Genomic DNA, 21,836 nt, shown 5'->3' with positions numbered 1-21,836 from the left:
AATATAAAATGACAATAAACGTATTTCCCTATAAAGCCAGCAGCCAGTTATTTTGGCATAACTAGAGGAGATGAATCCCAGTTTATTGAATAAAACAAATTGTACCATATAAGTTTTATTAGTGCAGGTTAAAGGACGTGTTAGTTTGTTTTTTGTATCATATCAAACACACAGAGACATGAAAGTGGAATCAAACGTCTGACCCCCAGAAAGACGACAAATCAGCTCGTTATCAGTTGATTTTGATTGAGTCGGGTGCAGAGATGTGTTCACAGTGTCACTACAGAGGCAGGTATCGATTGTATTGATTACTAACTGTACCGATCAGCTCACATACAGCTGCATCTCAATAAACTGGAATATCATGGAAAAGTCTATTTCCAGTAGTTCAAGTCAAAGTATTGAGTGCATATAGATGGACACACTTTTCAGAAGACCTACATTTCCAAATTAAAAATGCTTTTTTAAATAGATCTTTTGTAAAATTCTAATTTTTTGAGACACTGAATCTTAGAGCTTCATTAAATGTGAGCCATAATCTTTACAATTAAAACAAAGTAAATAAATAAAGACATGAAATGTTTCATTCTGTGTGTAATAATGGACTTATATAACGTATTAGTTTCACTTTTTGAATTGAATTACTGTAATAAATTAACTTTTCCATGATATTCTAATTTATTGATATATCCACAAGTTTCTGAACGTCATCTATGGTCAAAACCGGAAGCCGGTTTTGCATTTCCGGTGGAATTATACGTTTACGTTTCCATGGTTTTCAGTCGTTGTCATAGTTGCGGTAAACGCATGGATCTATTAACACTGGCTTTTAACACGGATGTCCATTTGTGTGATAATATCCATTATTAAAAGCTGGTGTGATGATCCATGCGTTTTTCAGATTTTCATTGAAAAAAAAAAAATCCATGCATTTACCACGACTACCGAAACCATGGGGACCTAAAATTCGACCGGAAGAGCAAAACCGGTGTAGGTACCAAATGTGTCCGGGCTGCCAGATTTGTCCAGGCCCGCGACTGGCGATGACGTGGCACATCGTGATTGGTCGTGAGGATTTATAAAAGTTGTAGGTAGACGAAAGTGAGCTATTTATATTTTCTTATGATAATATTAAACATTTACTACACAACTAACAGTGACGAAAATGATTAAAATACTGTAATTAGCGCGGGCGTTCACAAACGTTTGTTTAGCGTTGCCTAGGAGATCTGTGCCAAATCTCGCGAGAGTGTGTTGTTGAGCCAGAGACAGGTCTTGAACAAAGTTCATTTTCTCCTGAATTGTCCGTCTGAAAATTGCCATTTTTGTGTCAAACTGTTCAGAAGAGATGTGGTTTTGTGACAGATGAGTCCAATGTTTACTATGGGGCGAAGTGACTAACTTCACCAACATCCGCGGTAGCATCCGCGTAATTGCATTACGCCACCACGACCAATCACGATGTGCCACGTCATTGCCAGTCGCGTCCCCCGGACAAATCTGGCAGCCCGGACACATTTGGTACCTACACCGGCTTACGTTTCTGACGTTCGGAAAAAGGTGGATAGATGCACCTGTATTTCCATTGTTTTTCCATAAAATGTTGAACGTCACCAGAGTGAAGAGTGAGGTGAGGAACTAGGTCACTGGGGTCGAACCACAACAGAGAAAACAACAGAGATCCATGTGCACAAGGCTCAGTCTGGTCCTCACCTTTGATCTTTGGCCTTGAACAGTTCAAGGTGAGTTTCCCAGACCCCCCCCCCCACCCCTCTTTATGCCCCCCCACCCCACACACACACGCGTGCACGCGCGCGCGGTGTCGGCCGGTGGCTCTGAGCTCATCTGGTGGCCAGGATGGCATCGTACGACTTCCCCGTCCGACACACCTGGACGTTGTGGAAGCCGCTTGTCTTCAGCATGTGCGTGTACTCGGACGGCCGGCGCTCGCGGCCCTCGGCCTGCACCAGCATGTTGAGGGAGAAGATCTGAGCCATGACGGGCCCCCGCCGGTTCTCGAACAGCATGGCCTCCACCAGCAGGACGCCGCCGCCTGCACCGAGGGAACCGGCAGAAAGCAAGAGAGATAATATTTAAAAAAACAAAAAAAAACAAAGCAAATTCATGATCCTCAAAATATATTCTCATGAAATCCTGCAAACAACGAATGAAATGTGGATAAAACAGAGATCAGAGGTCAGAGATTTAAAGGGATAGTTCAACATTTTGGCAAATTGGCCCATTGCCATAATCCCTATAGTCATAGCAGTAGGTTCGTTACCTTTAATTGTCGGTGCAAGCTATTTTTACAACAGCGGAGCAGAGCGGCGAGCTGCTCAGAGCTACGCTACAGAGGCTAATGGGATTTCTTGGTTTCGCTCATCAAACTCATCAAATACACAATCCAACAACTCCACAACGCTCTGGTGGACAAGTTGTGACCTGCACATTCACCACGCTATGAGATAATAACAGAACGTTACCAGACAGAGTTGTTTTAGAGGGAAATACAGAGACTGCTTGATGAAAAACTGTCCCTGAAGGCAATGCACATCAGCGGTTTTGCATGAATTTCCCTCAAAAACAACTCTGTCTGGTAACGTTCTGTTATTATCTCATAGCGTGGTGAATGTGAAGGTCACAATTTGTCCACCAGAGCATTTTGGAGTTGTTGGATTGTGTATTTGATGAGTTTGATGAGGGAAACCAAGAAATCCCATGAGCCTCCGTAGCGTAGCTCTGAGCAGTTCACGGCTCTGCTCCGCCGTTCAAAAATAGCTTGCACCGACAATTAAAGGTAACGAACCTACTGCTATGACTATAGGGATTATTATGGCAATGGGCCAATTTGCCAAAAATGTTGAACTATCCCTTTAAAGCTCCTGCAGATCCCCATGTGGATTAAATCAGATACAGTGCATTTAACGCCTCGTGCTGCCTTCAGGCTCACCTGGTCTGCAGTGGTTGTGGATCTTCTTTAGCAGAGTCAGGCACTTCTCCTCCGGCCAGTCGTGAATGATTCTGGCCAGGACGTACAGGTCTGCAGCCGGGACGTCGCCGCCGAAGAAGTCTCCTGTGATGACGAGCGTTGGCAGTTTAATTTAAAAAAAAAAAAAAAATTTATTTTATATAAATTTTAAATTTTATTTTCATATAAAATTATATGATGTCGCATTTCGGATCCTACAAGTGCAAGTCAGTCGAGTAATGTGCCCACTTTTCATGCCATTATAAGAAATTGTATATATAGATTTATATGTTTAAGTAATGGGATCATAAGTTATAGTGATATGATATGTTTGTCATGCTTCTGGAAACACTGGGATAATTGCTTTTATGTGTTGTTGTATTGTTTTTTGTATTGTCTGTGTCTTTGTATCTTATTTTATTTTATTTGCTTTTATAATGGACCCAGGTCTGTAATAAAGATATTGATCTATCTATTTATATGAAATGTACAAGCAAAGAACATGAAGTCTTAATGGGTGTTACAGTTAAAATCACAAGATATTTTTCCACATACATCATGGTTTAATGTCAAACTATTCAAAGTGTTAACACAAACATTTTTTTTTTGGTAACACTTCATAATAAGTACACACTATGAAGCATTAGTTAAGCATACTGAATCCTTCATATAATGCATGTATACTCGTTATTATGTAGTTTATAAATTCACGATTTTGTAATACGAACCTGCGTTTGTGTGTTTTAGTTTCACGGTGCGAGAAGATAAATAAAAGATTGAGCTCCAGACTTTTAACACACAGTAACATAGGTATTAAGCCAAGATAGAAAGTAACAAAAGATTAATTTAACTCTAACCCCATTATTTGGTTTATTTCAGTAGCCACCTCCTCCTTTTGTTTGATCGGGATCGTAGAGTGATTTTTCGAGGCTTGTATACCTCCATATATCCCTGAGACAAACTTTTTATTGTCTTTTTATTTTGTGTGTATCATAAAATATAGAAATCAATTGTATTCTTTCTCCTCTTTGATTTGTAATTCAAAGAACAGCTTTTTAGTTGTTTTTTTATTATCATTGTAGTGAATGTGAGCAGCTCACCGGACTGAAACACGACGCCATCGTTCTCCTGAGAGAAATGTTTCTGAGCCGACTCCACCACCTGCGGGAGGTCGAACACTGTGACGGAGGAGGAGGGATACGCCTTCACCAGCTCCCGCGCCAGGGCACCGGTGCATCCTGGGAAATATGCAGACACATTTAGCAGATAAAATGAAAAATTGAAATCTCTCAGTTTTTGTGTCTGTGAAGATTTTTTCTTTGTTTTTTCTTTTTATATTGTGCAAGTGACAAACATGACGAAAACAAGACATGACACAGCAGCCAGCAGCCAATCAAAGAGAGTTTAATAATTAAGACAGAACAAACCTTTCTCTTTTTTTCCCCATTTTCCTTCATTTCTTTTCCATTTCCCCACCTTTTCCCCCCCTTTCTCTTTTCCTTCCTTCTCTCCTCCTCCTAACTTTCCATTTATTATGTGAGGTGACATACCAGACATATAGATAATGAAATGAGACAAAGCAGTAAAGGTCACTAGTTCACGGGCCAGAGCACCAGTGCATCCTGGAAAGTATTCAGACATATTTAGAAAATAATAATACAATAATAAAATAAAATTTTAAATCTCTGATCTTCATTATAAAGTTTATATCGGCTCATAAAAAGAGTCTCACCTCCCAGATCCACGATGGTCTGGAAGCTCGACAGGTTGAACGCGGTGGCGATGTCGTGTCCGTCGAGGACCCACGACGAGTTCATCAGACCCATGAACTTCAGCATCTCCTCCTCCGACCTGCGGTGTCCGTCAAACACAGAATTTGAAACTTCGTCCTCTGATTAAATGATTCAATCAAACAAAAACAAAAACTGCAGAACCGACCTGTAAATGGCCTGGAACACGTCCTCAGGCGGGAGGCCGAAGGTCTTCTCGTTCTGGTTCCTCCCCTCCCTACGACCAGGAACCAGGTTGTTGTGAGTTTCATTCTCACAGAGGAAAATTATCCGACTTAGACAACTTTAAAGGGATAGTTCAACATTTTGGCAAATTGGCCCATTGCCATAATCCCTATAGTCATAGCAGTAGGTTCGTTACCTTTAATTGTCGGTGCAAGCTATTTTTAGAACAGCGGAGCAGAGCCATGAGATGCTCAGAGCTACGCTACGGAGGCTAATGGGATTTCTTGGTTTCCCTCATCAAACACATCAAATACACAATCCAACAACTCCACAACGCTCTGGTGGACAAGTTGTGACCTGCACATTCACCACGCTATGACATAATAACAGAACGTTACCAGACAGAGTCGTTTTAGAGGGAAATTCATGCAAAACAGCTAATGCGCGTTGCCTTCAGGGGCAGTTTTTCAGCAAGTAGTCTCTGTATTTCCCTCTAAAACAACTCTGTCTGGTAACGTTCTGTTATTATCTCATAGCTTGGTGAATGTGCAGGTCACAACTTGTCCACCAGAGCGTTGTGGAGTTGTTGGATTGTGTATTTGATGAGTTTGATGAGGGAAACCAAGAAATCCCATGAGCCTCCGTAGCGTATAGCTCTGAGCAGCTCACGGCTCTGCTCCACCGTTCTAAAAACAGCTTGCACCGACAATTAAAGGTAACGAACCTACTGCTACGACTATAGTGATTATGGCAATGGGGCAATTTGCCAAAATGTTGAACTATCCCTTTAATGCATTTTCATCTATTTTGATCTCATTAGATATGAACAGGTTTCACTGAGCTTCTTATAAAATAAATGAACCGAAGCCACGGACCTGACGGCGTCCACCATGTTGTTCCACAGAGGGTAGATGGTCTGTGATTGGTAGATGATCATGTCGTGCAGAGACTTGGCGCTGCCTTTGGCCAGGTAGAGGTTGGCCACGTCGGTGCTGCTGTACACAGCTGCTTCAACAGAGGACAAATGAAACAAAGATTAAAGTATTATGGGATATTTCCACTTCCTGTAAGGTAAAAATCTTAAAGCTGAACTCCCCTCCTCTGTGTCTCTAACCCTCCTCTCCTCCATGTGCATTTGTTTTGTCAACAAAGCCGGTGAGAAATCAGTCCATGGAGCGGTGGATAACGTTATTTATCATCTACCATGCACTAGTACACTGCAAAAACTCAAATATCTTACCAAGAATATTTGTCTTATTTCTAGTCAAAATGTCATTTGTAGTCAAAACGAATCTCATTATACTTAAAATAAGACTCGTCACATAAAAAGCAGCTTGTTTTTAGACACTTTTTCCTTCTTTAAAGTATATTTTCAATTGAAATAAGTAGAAAAATCTGACAGTGGAGCAAGTTTTTCTTTCTTATTACAAGCATAAAAAACTTGCTTTCACTGGCAGATTTTTCTACTTATCGTGAAAGTGAAAATGATCTAAAAACAAGTTAATTTTTAGGTGATGAGTCTTATTTTAAGTGGAAAGTGATGAGTTTTGACCAGAAATTAGACATTTTGACAAGAAATAAGACAAATATTCTTGGAAAGATTTTGAGTTTTTGCAGTGTACTCTGAAGCTGGTTAATTAAGCTGCAAATGAAGCATAATTCCTCTTTAATTATTAGACACCTGTGTGCCTCCATATTTTGTCAAGTCAGGTTTTGTTCACATACATTTTCTACTTTATAATTATCTGTATAATGAAGCAACGTCTTGACCTCACCCTGTAAAATACTCTGAGATAGTGTAAATTATAAAAATAAATTGATTTAAAGCAGAAGTAAGCGATCCGGTCGTTTTGGCTAACTTCCTGTCAGCCGATGGAGTTAGCAGTCCCCGCCCTCGTCCCTACGTCACCACATTCACGCGCATCCCTTGGCTGCACACACAGAGAGGACCGCCCCTTTATGCCGTTCTCTCTCCTCATTGGATAAAGGTTGTAGGATACAAGGAAAGTTTTCTCCTCGGCTTACAGCAGAGCAGAGTGACTGACAGACCCGTGTTTCAGACCAAACACTCTATGTAAGTGATTGCTGTCGGAAGATATAACTATTTAAGACTTATATTAACACAAACATTCTGCTTACTTCTGCTTTAATTAAGGTGAGAAATTAATTATTAGACACCTGTGTGCCTGCATATTTTGTCAGTTTTTGTTCACATACATTTTCTACTTCATAATTCTCTGTATAATAAAGTAAAGTCTTCACCTAACCCCCTGTTAAAGTACTCTGAGATAATGTAAATTATAAAAATAAATTGATTACCCGTCCCGTCTGTGGTCTCCACCTCCAGGATCTCGATGCCCACCAACGCGTCCAGCAGCCGCTCCATCCCGTCCACGCTGGTGCTCAGCTCCTCGGCCACGTGGCGGGCGCTGACGGGCTCCTGGGACCTGAGCAGAAGGTCGAACACCCCGAGCTCACAGGCCGAAAAGATCACCTGCAGGGACAGACGGCACAGAAACACACCTCTTTAATTTAACGCACTCTTCTTTGCTTCTTTTTTTTTTTTAAAGACGCTGTAGTTTTTTGTTTTTTACATGTGGACATTATCTTTGTCTCTGTCTTCTGTACAGGAACAGTAGCCACCACTCAGCTACAAAAGGCTGGAGGCTCCAGTTGTTTTGTTTGTTTTCTTGATTCAGTTTGCAGGAGATCCTTGGTAGACATCTTTTCTTTCACCTAGCGTTTTGATTGTTCATTCTTTCTTTTTGTTAAGAGGGAGATTCAGGTGTTGTCTGGCTTCCCTCCTTTTCTTTCACTAGTTTCCATTATCTCTATTTGTATTCATGTCGTGTATTCATGTCTAACCCTTTTTTTATTTAAACCTTTATTTTAACTCACTGGGATTTCTGCTACTTTCTGTTCTACTGTCTGAAACCATAAAGAGCTCCAGAGGTTTAACTGAAATTAAGAATTAAAGCGTACTAGTAGGCAGTGGCACTATACCTTTTAGATCTATGTAACATATGAATTAAGAATTAATGAATGCATTACTGAATGTTGATTGATGCCTGACTGTAACAATTTGTGCAACAACTACTACTACTAATAGAGCTGCAACAATTAATCAATTACTTGCAAAATAATCTATTATTAAATTAATCGTCAACTATTTTGATAATCGAATTATCGTTTTAAGTAGTTCTTTTTTAAGAAAAAAAGGCAAAATTCTCTGATTTCAGCTTCTTAAATGTGAATATTTCTGGTTTCTCTGTTGCTTTATGACAATAAACTGAGTCTCTCTTTGGTTTGTGGACAAAACAAGACATTTGAGGACGTTGTCTTGTGGTTTAGGAAACACTGACTGATATTTTTCAACATTTTTTAACATTGTATTGACCAAATAACTAATCGATTAATTAAGCGATAATGAAAACCATCGTTAGGTGCAGCCCTAACTATTACCAATAATAATTTCAACGTGCATCCTATGTCTTTTTTTCTCAATATGCAACAGATTAATTTGAGCCTTGGTGTTTCTTTATGAAGCCTCGTCACTTGTAGCTGCAGGTAGTGGATTACTCTGCATGTAATAGATGAAACCAGGAGACTGGAGCTGACGGGTGAGGAGGGGGAGCAGTGGGGGCAGCGGGGGCAATGGGTCAGTTAAATGTGCAGCCAGGAACTCGATGGTGCAGAGCAGAGAGGATGAAATCACACAGAAGAGTGGAGCAGTGAAGAGAAGTGAGTCTGAACCATCTGTCTGACCTATTAAGAAGCCGGTGACACTGAGTTAAATACTGCAGCACATACACAGAGCTGCTGCTGCTGCTGTTGGCTCCTCTCTGCTTTCTCTCTCTCAGAAAAGTGACAGAACTCATCAGTGCAACAGCCTCACACCTCCTGACACATCACAGTGCAGCACCAGGGATTCAACCCCCTCAAAAAAACCTTGCTCCTAACCACTGCACCGCTGTGCCACCTTATTAAAACACTATAAAAACACATTTAACTCCAGACAGCTGCTATCACACTGAATACAAACTGTAAAATTATGCAAATTTGCACAAGATCCCCGTGGGGACCTGGATGAATTATCATCTATTTATTCAGTTAAGTGCTTAATTGTTTTAATTTGCGCATAGGGAGTCTGTGCAGTTGGTAATAATACTCTATTAAATGTTATTGTTTGATGCAGAGGCAGGTCTGAATAAAAAACAGCCTGATGGATGGAGGAAATAATAGAAACATATGTCTACTAAACACAAACTGAGCATCATTATTTACTTATTTATGTTCATAAATGATAATCCTCCACTTTTATATTGCTTCTTTTCTTTCTTCAGTCTTCACTTCTCTTTTGTCACAGATTAAAGTGATGTAATCTTTGCACAGATTAAACCTCTGAGGGTTTTTTTCCCCCCTCCATTTTATTATCCTTATGTATGTTAATCCGTATTAGGCTATTTGTGTATTTGCAAACAAATATAGAGATAAAATAAGGATTTAAAAAGACAACATAAGGATCATATTATCCACTGTAGCAGCTGCAGTGTTGAGTCTGTGCTAGTTTTTGGAGGATGAACCTGGCAACACAGTGTATCTTATTGCAGCTGCAGCCTGTTCAATAGTCTTTTATCCTAAAGATATTAATGTAAATGTTAATGCATATGTTAATTAATATAAGTGGTGTTTTTTTGTTTTACCTTAGAGACCCTGAAGCCGTTGAAATACTCCAGGAGTTTGAAGGGGTAGTCCAGCTCGCTCTGGGACAGGTGCTCCGCCATCCCGAGGGGATCAACACCGGAGGAATTCACTCCAACTTCACTTCACGGTCTCGTCTCCGTGGAAGTGGACAAATCTCCGTGACCTCCGGATATCATCACTCACACACACACACACACACAGAGAAAGAGAAACGGAGAGGAGCCAAGATGGTGGTCCTGGTCCGAGAGAGATGGACGTTGGTTCTTGTTTCGGTTTTGTCTTGTTGTTTTTTGGAGGAGAAAGAGGAGGAGCGGGTTTAGATTTTTTGGTTTTAGCCGAAAACTGCAGCCAAGATGTCGGTGGTGGTGCGTTCAGGTACCGGCGGTGAAATGGTCGGTCGTCCTGAACGCATCTCTCCTCCGCTGCTGTGGCTTTGTAGGTCGATAAGAAACAACGGAGACGAGTTTCACTTCAACACACTGAAACACACTGACACACACACACACACACACACACTAGTGAGCAGCTGCAGTTCCGGTATCAACCAGAGCGTTAACGGGGGGCGCTGTCGAGCCGCTGAAGTTTTCATGTCGAGTCGGTTTATTTATAGTGTGTGTGTGTGTGTGTGTGTGTGTGTGTGTGTGTGTGTGTGTGTGTGTGTGCAGTGACCACACAACAACCTCCTCTCTCATGTCTGTGCACAGTTCAGTGAGTCAGTTGTGGTTCATAGAAAGAAAGATCCATGTCCCCTAAAAGTGTACGGACATTAATATGAATGAGTCAAACAAAATGTTACGCTGGCTCAAAAGGGACAAATAAACAGGATGCAAAAAAAAGAAAAAAAAGTTATGTTTTCTGTTCCTTATCAATACATTTCCACATTTATTTATAGATAGATAGATAGATAGATAGATAGATAGATAGATAGATAGATAGATAGATAGATAGATAGATAGATAGATAGATAGATAGATAGATACTTCAAAAAGCAGATTAAAGTGGAGGCTATTATTAGTATAAAAAAGAAAAACACAAATGTGCATTGAAGTGTTCCCCAGTGAATATCAATAATCAACTTATTGAACTATAAAGAGTAACCACTGCACAAGTTTCTCTTTCTATCTATTTTAACTCTATGAATTTTTGTATTTTTTCAGATTATTCATTATTGTTCAATTAAATTATGCTACATACATACCAGCTTGCATTTCTCAAGCCTAAACATTTCATTTTCTTTCTACTATATTGTCCTGTTCCTCATTTTCCTATTGATCCTAATATAATAAATAATATAATAAATATTTAATCTCTGCTGATGTTAAAAATGCTATTTTATGTATTGAAATCTATATTTAGTTGCATATGATTTTTTTTTTCTTTTCTCAAAACTTTTCTTCTTCTCATCTGTTTTTGTTTCTGGTTCAACCTTCTTTTTCTTTCCTTCTGTTTCTTCTGTGCTGCTTAACAACATCTGGTTTCAATAATAACAGTTTATCCAGGAGCTGGGAGCCGCCCGCAGCTCCACCTCATCATCTCACCACGACTCTTCGTCTTCTTACTGTTACTGAAACTGAAACGTGGAGTTGATTTTACTTGCAAATGAGGAGAAAATGTGTTTGTTTGATTTGTTTGTTTGTGTGTAAACAGTCCTGAAGCAAACACACCGTCTGGTAAAACGTCTGTCTGAACTCTGGTATTGATCCAATCACGTCTTCTTCGTCGTCATCAAATAAACTCCAGATGTCTTCAATTATTAACCAAATCGATTTATTATGCATGAACAAATCCCTTCCTGCCTCGGTCACGCAGACACACACACGCATACACACACACCAACACACACACCCAACATTTAAATACATGACGTGGTGGGAATTCGGCATAGCTCACTTGCTTGGTTGTTGCACATGCTTTTAATAAAATGATAGATAATATTTACAGGATAAGCAACGTCTCCGAGAAAGGAAAAAAAAAAAAAAAAAAAAAAAATCGCAAGAGAACAGCTCCCGGTCCCGCCCTGCAGCACTTTTTGCAACACTCCTGTTTGTTTTTCTTTTTTTTAGTTTTTTTTTGTGTATTGTTTTCTTTTTTGGAAATTCACACATTTAAAAAGAAGTTCAGAACCGAAAGGAAAAAAAAAAAGAAAAGAAATAAAGAAACAAAGAAAAACAAACAAACAGAACAAAACGAAAACACACAAACCATGGGGGGTTTTGGGTCCGTGTATCTTTTTGGTCATTGGATTTTTCTTCTGATGAATGTGAATTAAAAAACAAAAAATATTTGATTGAGTTTATTTGATTTTCATGTTGAAATACAAGAAATAAAATGGAAACACAAAGCATTCTTATTTTTGAGTATCAAAGAGCATAACTACATTTTAAAAACAGTTTGATTTTCATGTTCAGAAACTAAAAAACAAACCAAAAACAACCTTTTTTTTTTTTTTTTTCTCCATGTTCCAACACCAGAAGTTGACATTTTCCGGATCAGTTATGACTTTTTCCACCTCTAACTCCAGATACATCAAGTTTCTGCCATTTTCAGCTCAAACTTTCTCCTCAAACTTGTTGCAGAAAATCCTCAGACTTCTGCACCCACTTTTGTGTGATATGCGCAGCTTTTTTTGGCCTACAGAACAACACACACAGGTACTGTCGGGCTCATTGACGCTCTTGCCTTGAAAAAAATCTGTGTTTTTGGTCTGTTTTTTAATTTAATTTCTGTTGTCTAGAGATTTTTATTATTTATTTAAATTTAGTTAATTGCTCTTTGACACTCAAAAAGAAGAATGCTTTGTGTTTCAATTTGACTTTTTGTATTTCAAAAATGAAAATCAAATAAATAAACCAATTGTTTTCTGTTTTTTTTTAATTCCTATTATTCATCAAAAGAAAAAATCCAATGACCAATGAAAAGATACACTGACCGGCGCGTTTTGGCCGATACGACATTATAGCATTATACGTATATGGAGTTCATCATCTACATAAATATGGCAGTAACACTGAGTAATTCATACGTTTTTTTATTTACAGAGTTTGTGACGTGGCGGCGGGGAGGGGGGGGTGGATGTTACTGTCTTGTGTGTGGACGACTGTTTGTTTGTTTGTTTGTTTTACCTTCGTTAAAAGTCTAGGGGGGGATGGGGGTGTGAGTCTAGGAGAAACCGACCAATCCGCTCGCTCTGTCTTTCTCTTTCGCTCGCCTCCTCTGTTCGACCAGTCAGGACTGACACAACAAACAAAATAAGGCACAATTATTAATACTTGGACCATTTTTTCTTTTCTTTTTCTTTCTTTCTTTCTTTTTTGTTTGTTTGTTTTCTCAAAGGGGGGGGGGGATCTACAGACTTTGCAGCTGGCTTTGTGAGGCATGTAAACAATTGAGTCGATTGATTAGGACTGCCTTATCTTCATCGTCATCATCTTCCTTCCCTTTTGTGTTCCCGATCAGTAGCGATCCAGTCCGTCTGATGTGATTCAAAACAGGTTTTCATATGGCAAGGACCTCAACCCCAACCCATCCCAAAAAAAGAAAAAAAATAACAAAAACAAAACAAAAAATAAAACAAAAACAAAACAAAAAAAAGCCTTTACAGCCTCTTCTCTTTCTCTGCTACTCAACAAATACAATCACATGGTGACAAACAAAGAAAACTAAAGTAGTGCATACACTACAAAACGAACACAACAGGAAGATGCAACGCCCTGCCAATTACCTTTGGTTAGGCCACAGCACTGCCCTCGCTCTCTCTCTCTCTTTTTCTTCAAGGGAGGGGGGGTGATTGATGAACAGAAGAAAAAAAAAGAAGAAAAACAAATAACAGGAACAGATGATTGATTGATTGATAGATAGATAGATAAGCTGTCCGAAGCTGAAGCAGTTTCAGTTGCAATGTGACTAAACAGACACATAAACAAAAAAAAAAAGAAAAGGAGAGAAATCTGTTTCCCCGTCCGTCCGTCCGTCCGTCCGTCCATCGATCCGTCCCGACTCTCTGGTCGTCTCTGACCAGCGTGTTTCTCTCTAACTTCAACCTCCGTCCAGCACTCAGCGGCGACCACGACGACCACACATGTCCTCATCTTCTCGTCTCGTCCTCTCCTCTCCCTCCCCCCTGGACATTTTTCTTTTTAAAAGGATTCTGTTTCAAATACATCAAGTGGCACAACTCAAACCCGACCTCGACCTCGCCCCCAAAAGATGTTGTTTTAGTTTAGAAAAAAAGCCCCTCCCCTTTCCTTGTTTTCCTCTTCCTCCTCCATCTCCTCCTCCTCCTCTTTCTCGCTCTTCGTCTCGCCGTTTCCATCCAATTTTACTTTTCTGTCGGTGGTCATCGTGTTGCAGGATGAGTGACGGGGAAAGGGAGGGAAGGAGGGAGGTTCCGGGCGTTCCCGTCGTCCTTCCAGAAGGAGAAGGAGCCACGCCACCGGACAGACTCAGCAGGTGAGGAAGAAGGTTTTGTTTTGGACGAAGAGGAAGAGGAGGAGGTGAAGGTGGTGGCAGGAGGTGGAGGTGGTGGTGGTCTGGGGGCGGTCTGGTCTGTTCTGGTTCTGGTCTGGTCTGTCGCAGCTGTTTGGGGCTCCTGGCTTTGGTCGGCGGGGTGATGGTACCGCTCAGTCGTGCTTCAGGTGGTCCTTGATGTCCTCCTCGTCCGTGTACTCCGACGGCTCGTCCCCGGGCTTCAGCAACCGACCCACGTAGTCGTACTTTTCTGCAACGACAACATTGAGTTACCAAGGTTATTATAGTTTTTAAAACATCATTAGTTTATATTTCTATTTAATTGTTCTGCTATGTACAATAAGCTCCTTAAAGGACAATTCCAGGTAAATCCAACCTTGGGCTCTAGTTTCCTAATATTTTAGGTCTAAAAGAATCGGTGTGGCTCAGGTTACAGGTGAGAGCAGAGGGTGGTATGATGACATCATGGTTTCTCAAAAGATAACTTCAAACGCCTGCTACTCCGGCATACTTTCACCTAGAGACTCTATTTAAACTGTAAAATGTAGACACAAGTCTTGTCTATTAGTGTATTAATCCACGTTTATTTTTTATTTTTTTAAGTATATATTTTTTGGCTTTTTGCCTTTATTCGATAGAACACAGTAGAGATAGACAGGAAAGGGGGAAGCAGAGAGAGGGGGAATGACATGCAGGAAAGGTCTGCCCGACGTGGGATTCGAACCGGGGATGCCTGCAGTGAGGACTGTAGCCTCTACATGGCCACGCACGCACCCGGTATTGTAGTTTTTAATCAATCACGGTTCAATGACCATACCATGATCATTTTTGGAGAAATGTTGAGATTATAATGGGTGTGTATCGCGCGGAATGTTCGGGCTAGAGTGGGTGACATCATCGACTAGAGTGGGAGGAGTTGTCTGAAATCGTCTAAAACTTTTCTCTTTCCACACTCCTCCTGGCCACAATTTACACTCTACACACATTCATTTTTCCACAGTTGTAGACAAGCTTGTCCTCTCTCTAACAATGTGCTCATCAAAGCAGAGAGACTTACAGAATTTAAACTGTGAGCCTCTGAGTGCGGCCACGTCTCCCCCTGCTCCTCATTGACTCTAATACAAAGATTTTCTGAGAGAAGCAGAAGTGACCCCTGTTTATAACTTGCAAAGTTTTCCAAAATATTTACTGTAGAAACAACAAAATCATAACAAATTGTTCAGGAAGTCCTTATGATGACCACGGTCTGCTTCTTTTTCTGATAGGAGCTACAGTTTTGTCAGAAAAAGCCTAAATGTGAGACCAGCGCTGAGGCAGAAAATCGCCCTTTTTCCTCAACGTTTCTCTCTGCCTCGGCCTGGGGTGCCTCTATCGTCGTGGCAACCACCTCAAGTTGCTGTGGCAACTTCTGAGCCTCAGGCCAGAGCCACAGTTAATCTACTTCTACATTAAAACCAGAGCGATTGATAAAACTTGTCACTTGATTCATTAAAACTATCAACGACTATTATACTTTGTTTCTGGGGAAACTGTGACAAATATTTTTCACCATTTTCTGACATTTTTTAAGTAAAACAATTAAATGAAAATGTTTTTCTTACATTGAATTGTGAAATAGTTACATCTTGTATCTTATCGTGGTATATTTTTCTCATATATATTTACATTTCACTTATTCTTTTCTTCATATTGTTACTCTCGTCTTTGTCACTTGTCTTGTTTCTGTAATTTAGAGAAATCTGGCACAAGAATTAACTTTGAGATAGAAAATCTTTGTCTCATCTTTAAATTCAGTCCAATTAAAAGTTGAAGCTGAATAAAAACATTTTTTTTAAAAATTAAAAAATGCAGAATCAGAATTAGTTGCACAACTTTTCCCTCACAGACCAAGTGTTTGGTTGCTTCTCAGAGCTCAGTCCAACTTTACGTTTAAACTCACGTCGACTGATTCGCTCAGACAGTTCTGTCCAAAATCAGACTGAAAACAAAACCTAAACACTTTGACTTTGAAATCAAACACCAGGTGATTCGAGGTGAAGTGCATTTTAGAAATTACAGACTGTCCCGTGAGGACTTGAACACATCTGCACATCTGCATTGTGACACTTGGATTGTGACACGTCCACTTTCATCGTTTCCTGTTTCAGCTTCAGATATTTTTAGTTTTTCAGTCAAATTCTCTCAGAGTTTGTTTCAACAGCACATTTTTAAAAAAAAACCCAACTGTAAAATGGAGCTGAAGTGATTGGTCGATCAACCCTTGACTTGATGTTGTTCAGTTTTCAGAGTTTGGATTTAAAGATTTTCTGCTTCTCTTTTGATCTGATATTAAACTGCTGCTGACAGTTAATTCTCTCATTAGAAAAATAGCTGATTAATTTTCGGTTGGATATTTAATTAGGTCGTTGACTAATCTTCTTAAATGTGGAATTTTGCTGCTTTTCTTGTTCTTAACATCATATAAATCCGAATATCTTTAGTTTTGCTCAGTTGGTCAGATAATATAAGACACTTTATAACAATATTTTTTACTTTCTTTTGATCCTATATCAGATTTATTGATATAAATGGATGATTATTACTGGTATTTGCAGCCCTGTAGTTAATCTGGAACATGTTTCATTTCATCTACAAGTAGAAGCAGGTTTTTGTTTCTGTATATGAAGTAAATCTAAAAGTACACATGGATGCAAACTGAGGCCTTTTGTGCTGCTTTAAATTGACCTAATTTAATCATAACAATCATGTTGTTCAAGATGTAAAACACAGGAGAGAGAAAAAAAAACAGCAGAGGATGACAAAATGTTGTGTTTTTTGATCCTGAGACGAGTCCTAAACTCAATCGTCGTACCCATGAACTGCATCTCCCACTCCCTCACGCTCTCCATCTGAACGGCGTTGAGGTCCGACAGGTCGTCGTACTCGTCCCGCAGGGCGTCTTTCTCCAGGCAGAAGGTGGCCAGGCCTCTCGAAGCATCCCGGCCCGCGAAAATGCCATAAGGACCATCTGAGAATTTAAAAAAAAACAAAACAGAAACAACACAAACGTCAGGATGAATGACTTTAGTTTTCTGAATGAGACTCTGTGTGGGAGTGTTGGTTATTATGAACTGGTGTGAGGTCCTGGTTAAGGATCAGTGTCGCTTCACTGAAGGTTTTAAACCGATCGACCGAGAGAAAAGTGGTTAAACTGTACAAATACGACTTCACAGCTGAGCAGCAGGTTTTAACCCTTCACCTACTGACGCGAGCCTCCGTCAGGTGACGCTGCTGCTGCAGATTCAGCAAGAACTAAACTAAACTAAAGTCAAATCAGAGTTGCAGATTGTTTTTTTAACCATGAGAGTGATATTACAACATGAAATGTGATGTGGTCTGGGATTCGCAGACGTTACAGCAACTCAGACTGGTCTTAAAAACTCCATTAGAGTTCACTTACAGCTGCAGCGATCGACTGGTTCATCAGCAGAGAATTAAAACGGCAACAAAACACATCACAGCTGATTGTTTCTTAATGACGGCTGTCACGGCTGATGTTCATATTTCAGAGTTAGAAATAATCCAAGAGGTATATATATCTGTCTTTAGTTTAGAGATCTCTGTTGCTTCTCATCTCTCCACAGCAAAAAATAAACTATATAAAAATAATGATTATGTGGATGAAATGTTACTGGATAAATGCATAAAGTGTAATCCAGATGTTATAAAAGTGGAAACAGATTCACTTTGCTTTTCAAACTGTTGGTTAAACAAAAGCAGACTTGTTGCGTCGACAGTTTTCGTCTTAATTTAATCAAAACCTCTGGTGTGTGTGTGTGCGATCAATCGGTGCTTTGTTTAGGAGTTAATCTGCAGCTTTAGATAAAGTCTCATCATTATCAACACCACAGATATTCAGTGTTATAAACACTGTGGTTTGTTTCTGCAACTTCTTCTGATAAATATTCAGCCAAAAATTGTTGAAATATCTTCATGTTTCGTCTGTTTTATTCAGGAATTTCCCACTTCTCTGGATGATATCGTTTAATTTCCCCTTCAAATAAAAAAAAGGAGCTGGTGATTCGCTCTCTCTCTGACAACGCCCCGGGCCTGCCATGAAGTCCTTTAAATCGTTCATCATCCTCCGACAGGAACAACATCTGACCAGCATGTGAACGCTCTGCAGGCCCTCAGGTTCTCAAGCTTTTTAATTGTGCAACAGAAAAGCAGGAGAAAAAAGAAAAAGAAAAAGAAAAAGCAGCTCAGTCCAGTCAGTGTTCAAAGCGCTGTGTTAAAGAGTCCATGAAGCAAAGACGCCTTATCACCTCCAAGATTAGATGTGCTTTTTTAACCTTGCACAACTGGACGAACAAGCGTTTTATAGATAAAAAGCGGTTTCTAATCCTATTTCACACAGAGAGCCTGAGAAGAACACAGCAGCAAACTGATACTTCAGTCGGTCCAACAGGCTATTATTAGATCCACATTGTGTTGTTGTGTTTTTTTTAATGTCCTGAATCACTCACAACAAAAGAAGAGACAGAATTATGTCTGGATAATGTCTGAAGGGAGAAAGAAAAACTTGAGTGTGTCAGCTGTAAATGTCAGCTCTCCTGCTTCTGCTCCGGCTCCAAACACACAAATACCTTCATTACGAGTTCATAACTATCGACAACAAACGCCTGTTTCAGCTGTTTCTCTGATTAAATCCTCCCAAAAGTTTCCCCACTTGTACAGACGCAACATAACACACCCATCCTCACGCTCCAGAACTGTAAACACTGAAAATATTTACACTTTTACCTCCAACAACAAGTCAAACAAAACTTTCAAGACACGACTCTGCCAACTCCAGCATGGCTCTGTGTGTGTGTGTGTGTGTCTGTATGAGAGCTGCCTACTTGGTTGAGGGTGTGTGTGTGTGTGTGTGGGTGTGTGTGTGTGTCGGTATGGGATGGCAGACGTGACACGCGAGTCTCCTGGGAGTGTGTTTGAATAATAATAGTTTATTACAGAGGTGATCTGTGAGTCAGACAGGTCAGAGAAAATGTGGAGTAGCAGCTACAGCTTAGTTTAAACAACACACACACATACAGGACTCACTCCTGACATGTTTTATAAAGAGCTAGTGCCATAATTATTTGTTTTTCTTGCTTGTTTCTTTGTAATTATAGTCGATCGATCTACAGCTGTAGGTGCAGGGCTCCAGACTGACTTTGTTTTACTAGGAGCACAGTGGCTCCCGAGTCCTAAACTTAAAATATTAGGAGTGCAAAGAGAAGATTTAGAGGCATAAAATCAACTTGCAAAGCAAATATTCACATTTCCTTTTCATTCATGATCCTCACATACACTGGCCTGCTGACACCTGTACTGACACAAACCAGAGTCTTTGAGTCGCCACTTCCACGTTTCACCAGCGTTTTAAAAAGAAAAAAATCCAGTGAATTTCCTGGTTGCACATGTGCACGTAGGTGAAATATTTACTTGCACTGTCTCAAATTTTAGGGGCAAAGCCTGCAGGTATGTGTTGAACTTGTTATTTCAGGTGCTTAGACACGTCTTTTCTGCACAATAACAACAACAAAATGCAACAAATACACAGAGATATGAGGCATTTAAACACACATACAGGCAGGGCTCCAGGCCGCCTCTAAATGGAGGCATTTAAAATCTAAAATTTGAGTGTGCAAGTATTATTAGTTTTTAGACACACTGATGAAATGTGAGATGGATGACTCAAAGGATCTGGTATGTGTCAGTACAGGTGTCAGGACAATGTGTGTGAGGATCATGAAAGACGATGATTTACAGTTTGCACCCCTAAATTTTCTGCTTGTGCTCCTAAAATGTTTAAAGTTAGGGGGGCACTGTGCTGCTGGTAAAAGAAGTTAGTCTGTAGCCCTGCATAAAGGGCTCCAGACATTGTTTTTTCTTGCTTGTTCCTTGTAATTATAGTCCATCTAGAGCTGTAGGCATGTGTTTCAACTGTACACAGTGAGTCCAGGTGCTTAGACGTGTCTTTTCTGCACAATAATATCAACAAAAACACAGAGATAAGAGGCATTTAAAACACATGTAGGGCTCCAAACATGTTTTATAAGAGCTTGTGCGATTATTATTTGTTTTTCCTTGCTTGTTCCTTGTAATTATAGCCAATCTAGAGCTGTAGGCATGTGTTTTAACTGTGCACATTGAGCCCAGGTGCTAAGACGCGTCTTTTCTGCACAATAATATCAACAAAACGCAACAGATACACAAAGATATGAGGCATTTAAGGGCTAAAAAAAACAACAACCTACGTGCACAGACTCTCATATCCATTCATGGTGAGCCCGTCCCATCACTGTAAACAAGCCAGACCAGGTCCAGACCAAAACCAGACAGTGCAGTGTGTGTGTGTGTCTCTGTGTGCACGTCAACAAGCTAACGTTAACAGGCTAGCTTCTTGTGAAAAACCGTTTTTGTAATAACAGCTTTTAACTTTTAAAGTTTCTAATATTAAGTCCAAGACATGTTCAACAACGTCACCGCAACAGTTAGCGACCTTCCTCCCTCCCTCCCTTCAACCCCCTTTGATTAAAAACAGCTAAGCTAGTTAGCTGACAGCTAGCAGCATCCCCATTCAAAAACACAGACGAAGCTAAGCTAGGCTAGGCTAAGCTAACGTCAACGGTTTGCGCCCAAATTTTTTGACCCGGGACAAGTCATCACAAAGCGGCAGGACACGTCCGCGAACATGGGGCTTCTTCCTCTAACCCAGAAACCACCCGCTCCCTCTCACCTTTCCCGTAAAACTTCTTCCCGCTGGTCACGTCGAAGATCTTCATGTTGACCGCCATCAGGATGCGCGGGTTCTGGATGCCGTCGTACTCCCGCAGCTGCTCCAGGCTGAAGTCCCGTCTCCGCATCTTGGGAAGAGCCGAGGCCTCGTCGCCGCCCCGGGCCGCGTCCGCGACGAGCCGCCTGCCCCAGCGCCGGTACAGCACCAGACACACCGCCGCCACCGCCACCACGATGCCGAGATTCAGCAACATCCCGCCGAGGCCGAGCCCGTCCGACTCGTCCGCCGCTGCTGCTGCTGCTGCCGCCGCCGCCGCTGGCCCCTGCTGCTGCCCGCCGCTGGTGTCCGCTGGTCCGCTCCAACTGTCTCCATCGTCCGCCATACTGCTCAGCTAGCGCCGACTACCCGCCCCTGGCCTGGCGCTGCGTTCACGGCGCGTCGGAAGAAGGGAACCACTAGTTGAGCCGAGCTGAGCTGAGCAGCGTTTTTGGTTCTTGTCGTGTCGGGCATACTTTAAAGGGATAGTTCAACATTTTTGGAAATACTCCTATTGCAATAATCCTCCCTATCCACAAGTTTCCGAACGTCATCTATGGTCAAAACCGGAAGCCGAACACAAATCTTTAAAATATGAACCCTCAAACACAAAAGTTGAAAACTTTTATTTTAGAAAAAAATATCTTTTATAATATTTAAATGTTTTAAACTGTACCAAGTACTGAGAACAAATTCCACCAGCCTGGCTGTGTGGTCAAGTGTTGATGGTAACCATAGCAACAATAGCAAATATCTCTGTAACTAAACAAACAAGCCATTATATACATTAAATGAAGAGATATAATTATGAAAAAATGCATATTTCTCGCTATAAATGTTATAAAAACCCGCTTTAATGCCAAAACTGCGTTTTTGGTTCTTGTCGTGTCGGGCATACTTTAAAGGGATAGTTCAACATTTTTTGAAACTTCTCCTATTGCTA

The 21,836-nt window shown here is 40.6% G+C and overlaps 2 protein-coding genes across 2 annotated transcripts; both read right to left on the bottom strand.

Annotated features, from left to right (window-relative positions):
* Positions 1–1,801: 1,801 nt before the first annotated feature.
* Positions 1,802–10,105, bottom strand: asmt2 (acetylserotonin O-methyltransferase 2). The gene is made up of 8 exons (XM_085766967.1): positions 9,627–10,105; positions 7,243–7,417; positions 5,799–5,928; positions 4,907–4,975; positions 4,701–4,819; positions 4,069–4,206; positions 2,951–3,073; positions 1,802–2,053 (listed from the first exon to the last, which is right to left on the bottom strand). Exons 1-8 carry the CDS (start codon positions 9,705–9,707, stop codon positions 1,842–1,844), a joined length of 1,047 nt encoding a protein of 348 aa, XP_085623093.1. The 5' UTR covers positions 9,708–10,105; the 3' UTR covers positions 1,802–1,841.
* A 1,267-nt stretch (positions 10,106–11,372) lies between these two features.
* Positions 11,373–21,254, bottom strand: pgrmc2 (progesterone receptor membrane component 2). Its single transcript, XM_085767630.1, has 3 exons — positions 20,858–21,254; positions 16,946–17,101; positions 11,373–14,344 (listed from the first exon to the last, which is right to left on the bottom strand). The coding sequence occupies exons 1-3, from the start codon at positions 21,237–21,239 to the stop codon at positions 14,247–14,249; spliced, it is 636 nt and encodes a 211-aa protein (XP_085623756.1). The 5' UTR covers positions 21,240–21,254; the 3' UTR covers positions 11,373–14,246.
* Between the last annotated feature and the right edge of the window lie 582 nt (positions 21,255–21,836).

Source organism: Trachurus japonicus, chromosome 22, assembly GCF_045865225.1.
Source record: "Trachurus japonicus isolate A0001 chromosome 22, Traja_1.0".
NCBI classification, from domain to species: Eukaryota; Metazoa; Chordata; class Actinopteri; order Carangiformes; family Carangidae; genus Trachurus; species Trachurus japonicus.
This window is presented reverse-complemented; position numbering and strand designations above follow the sequence as displayed.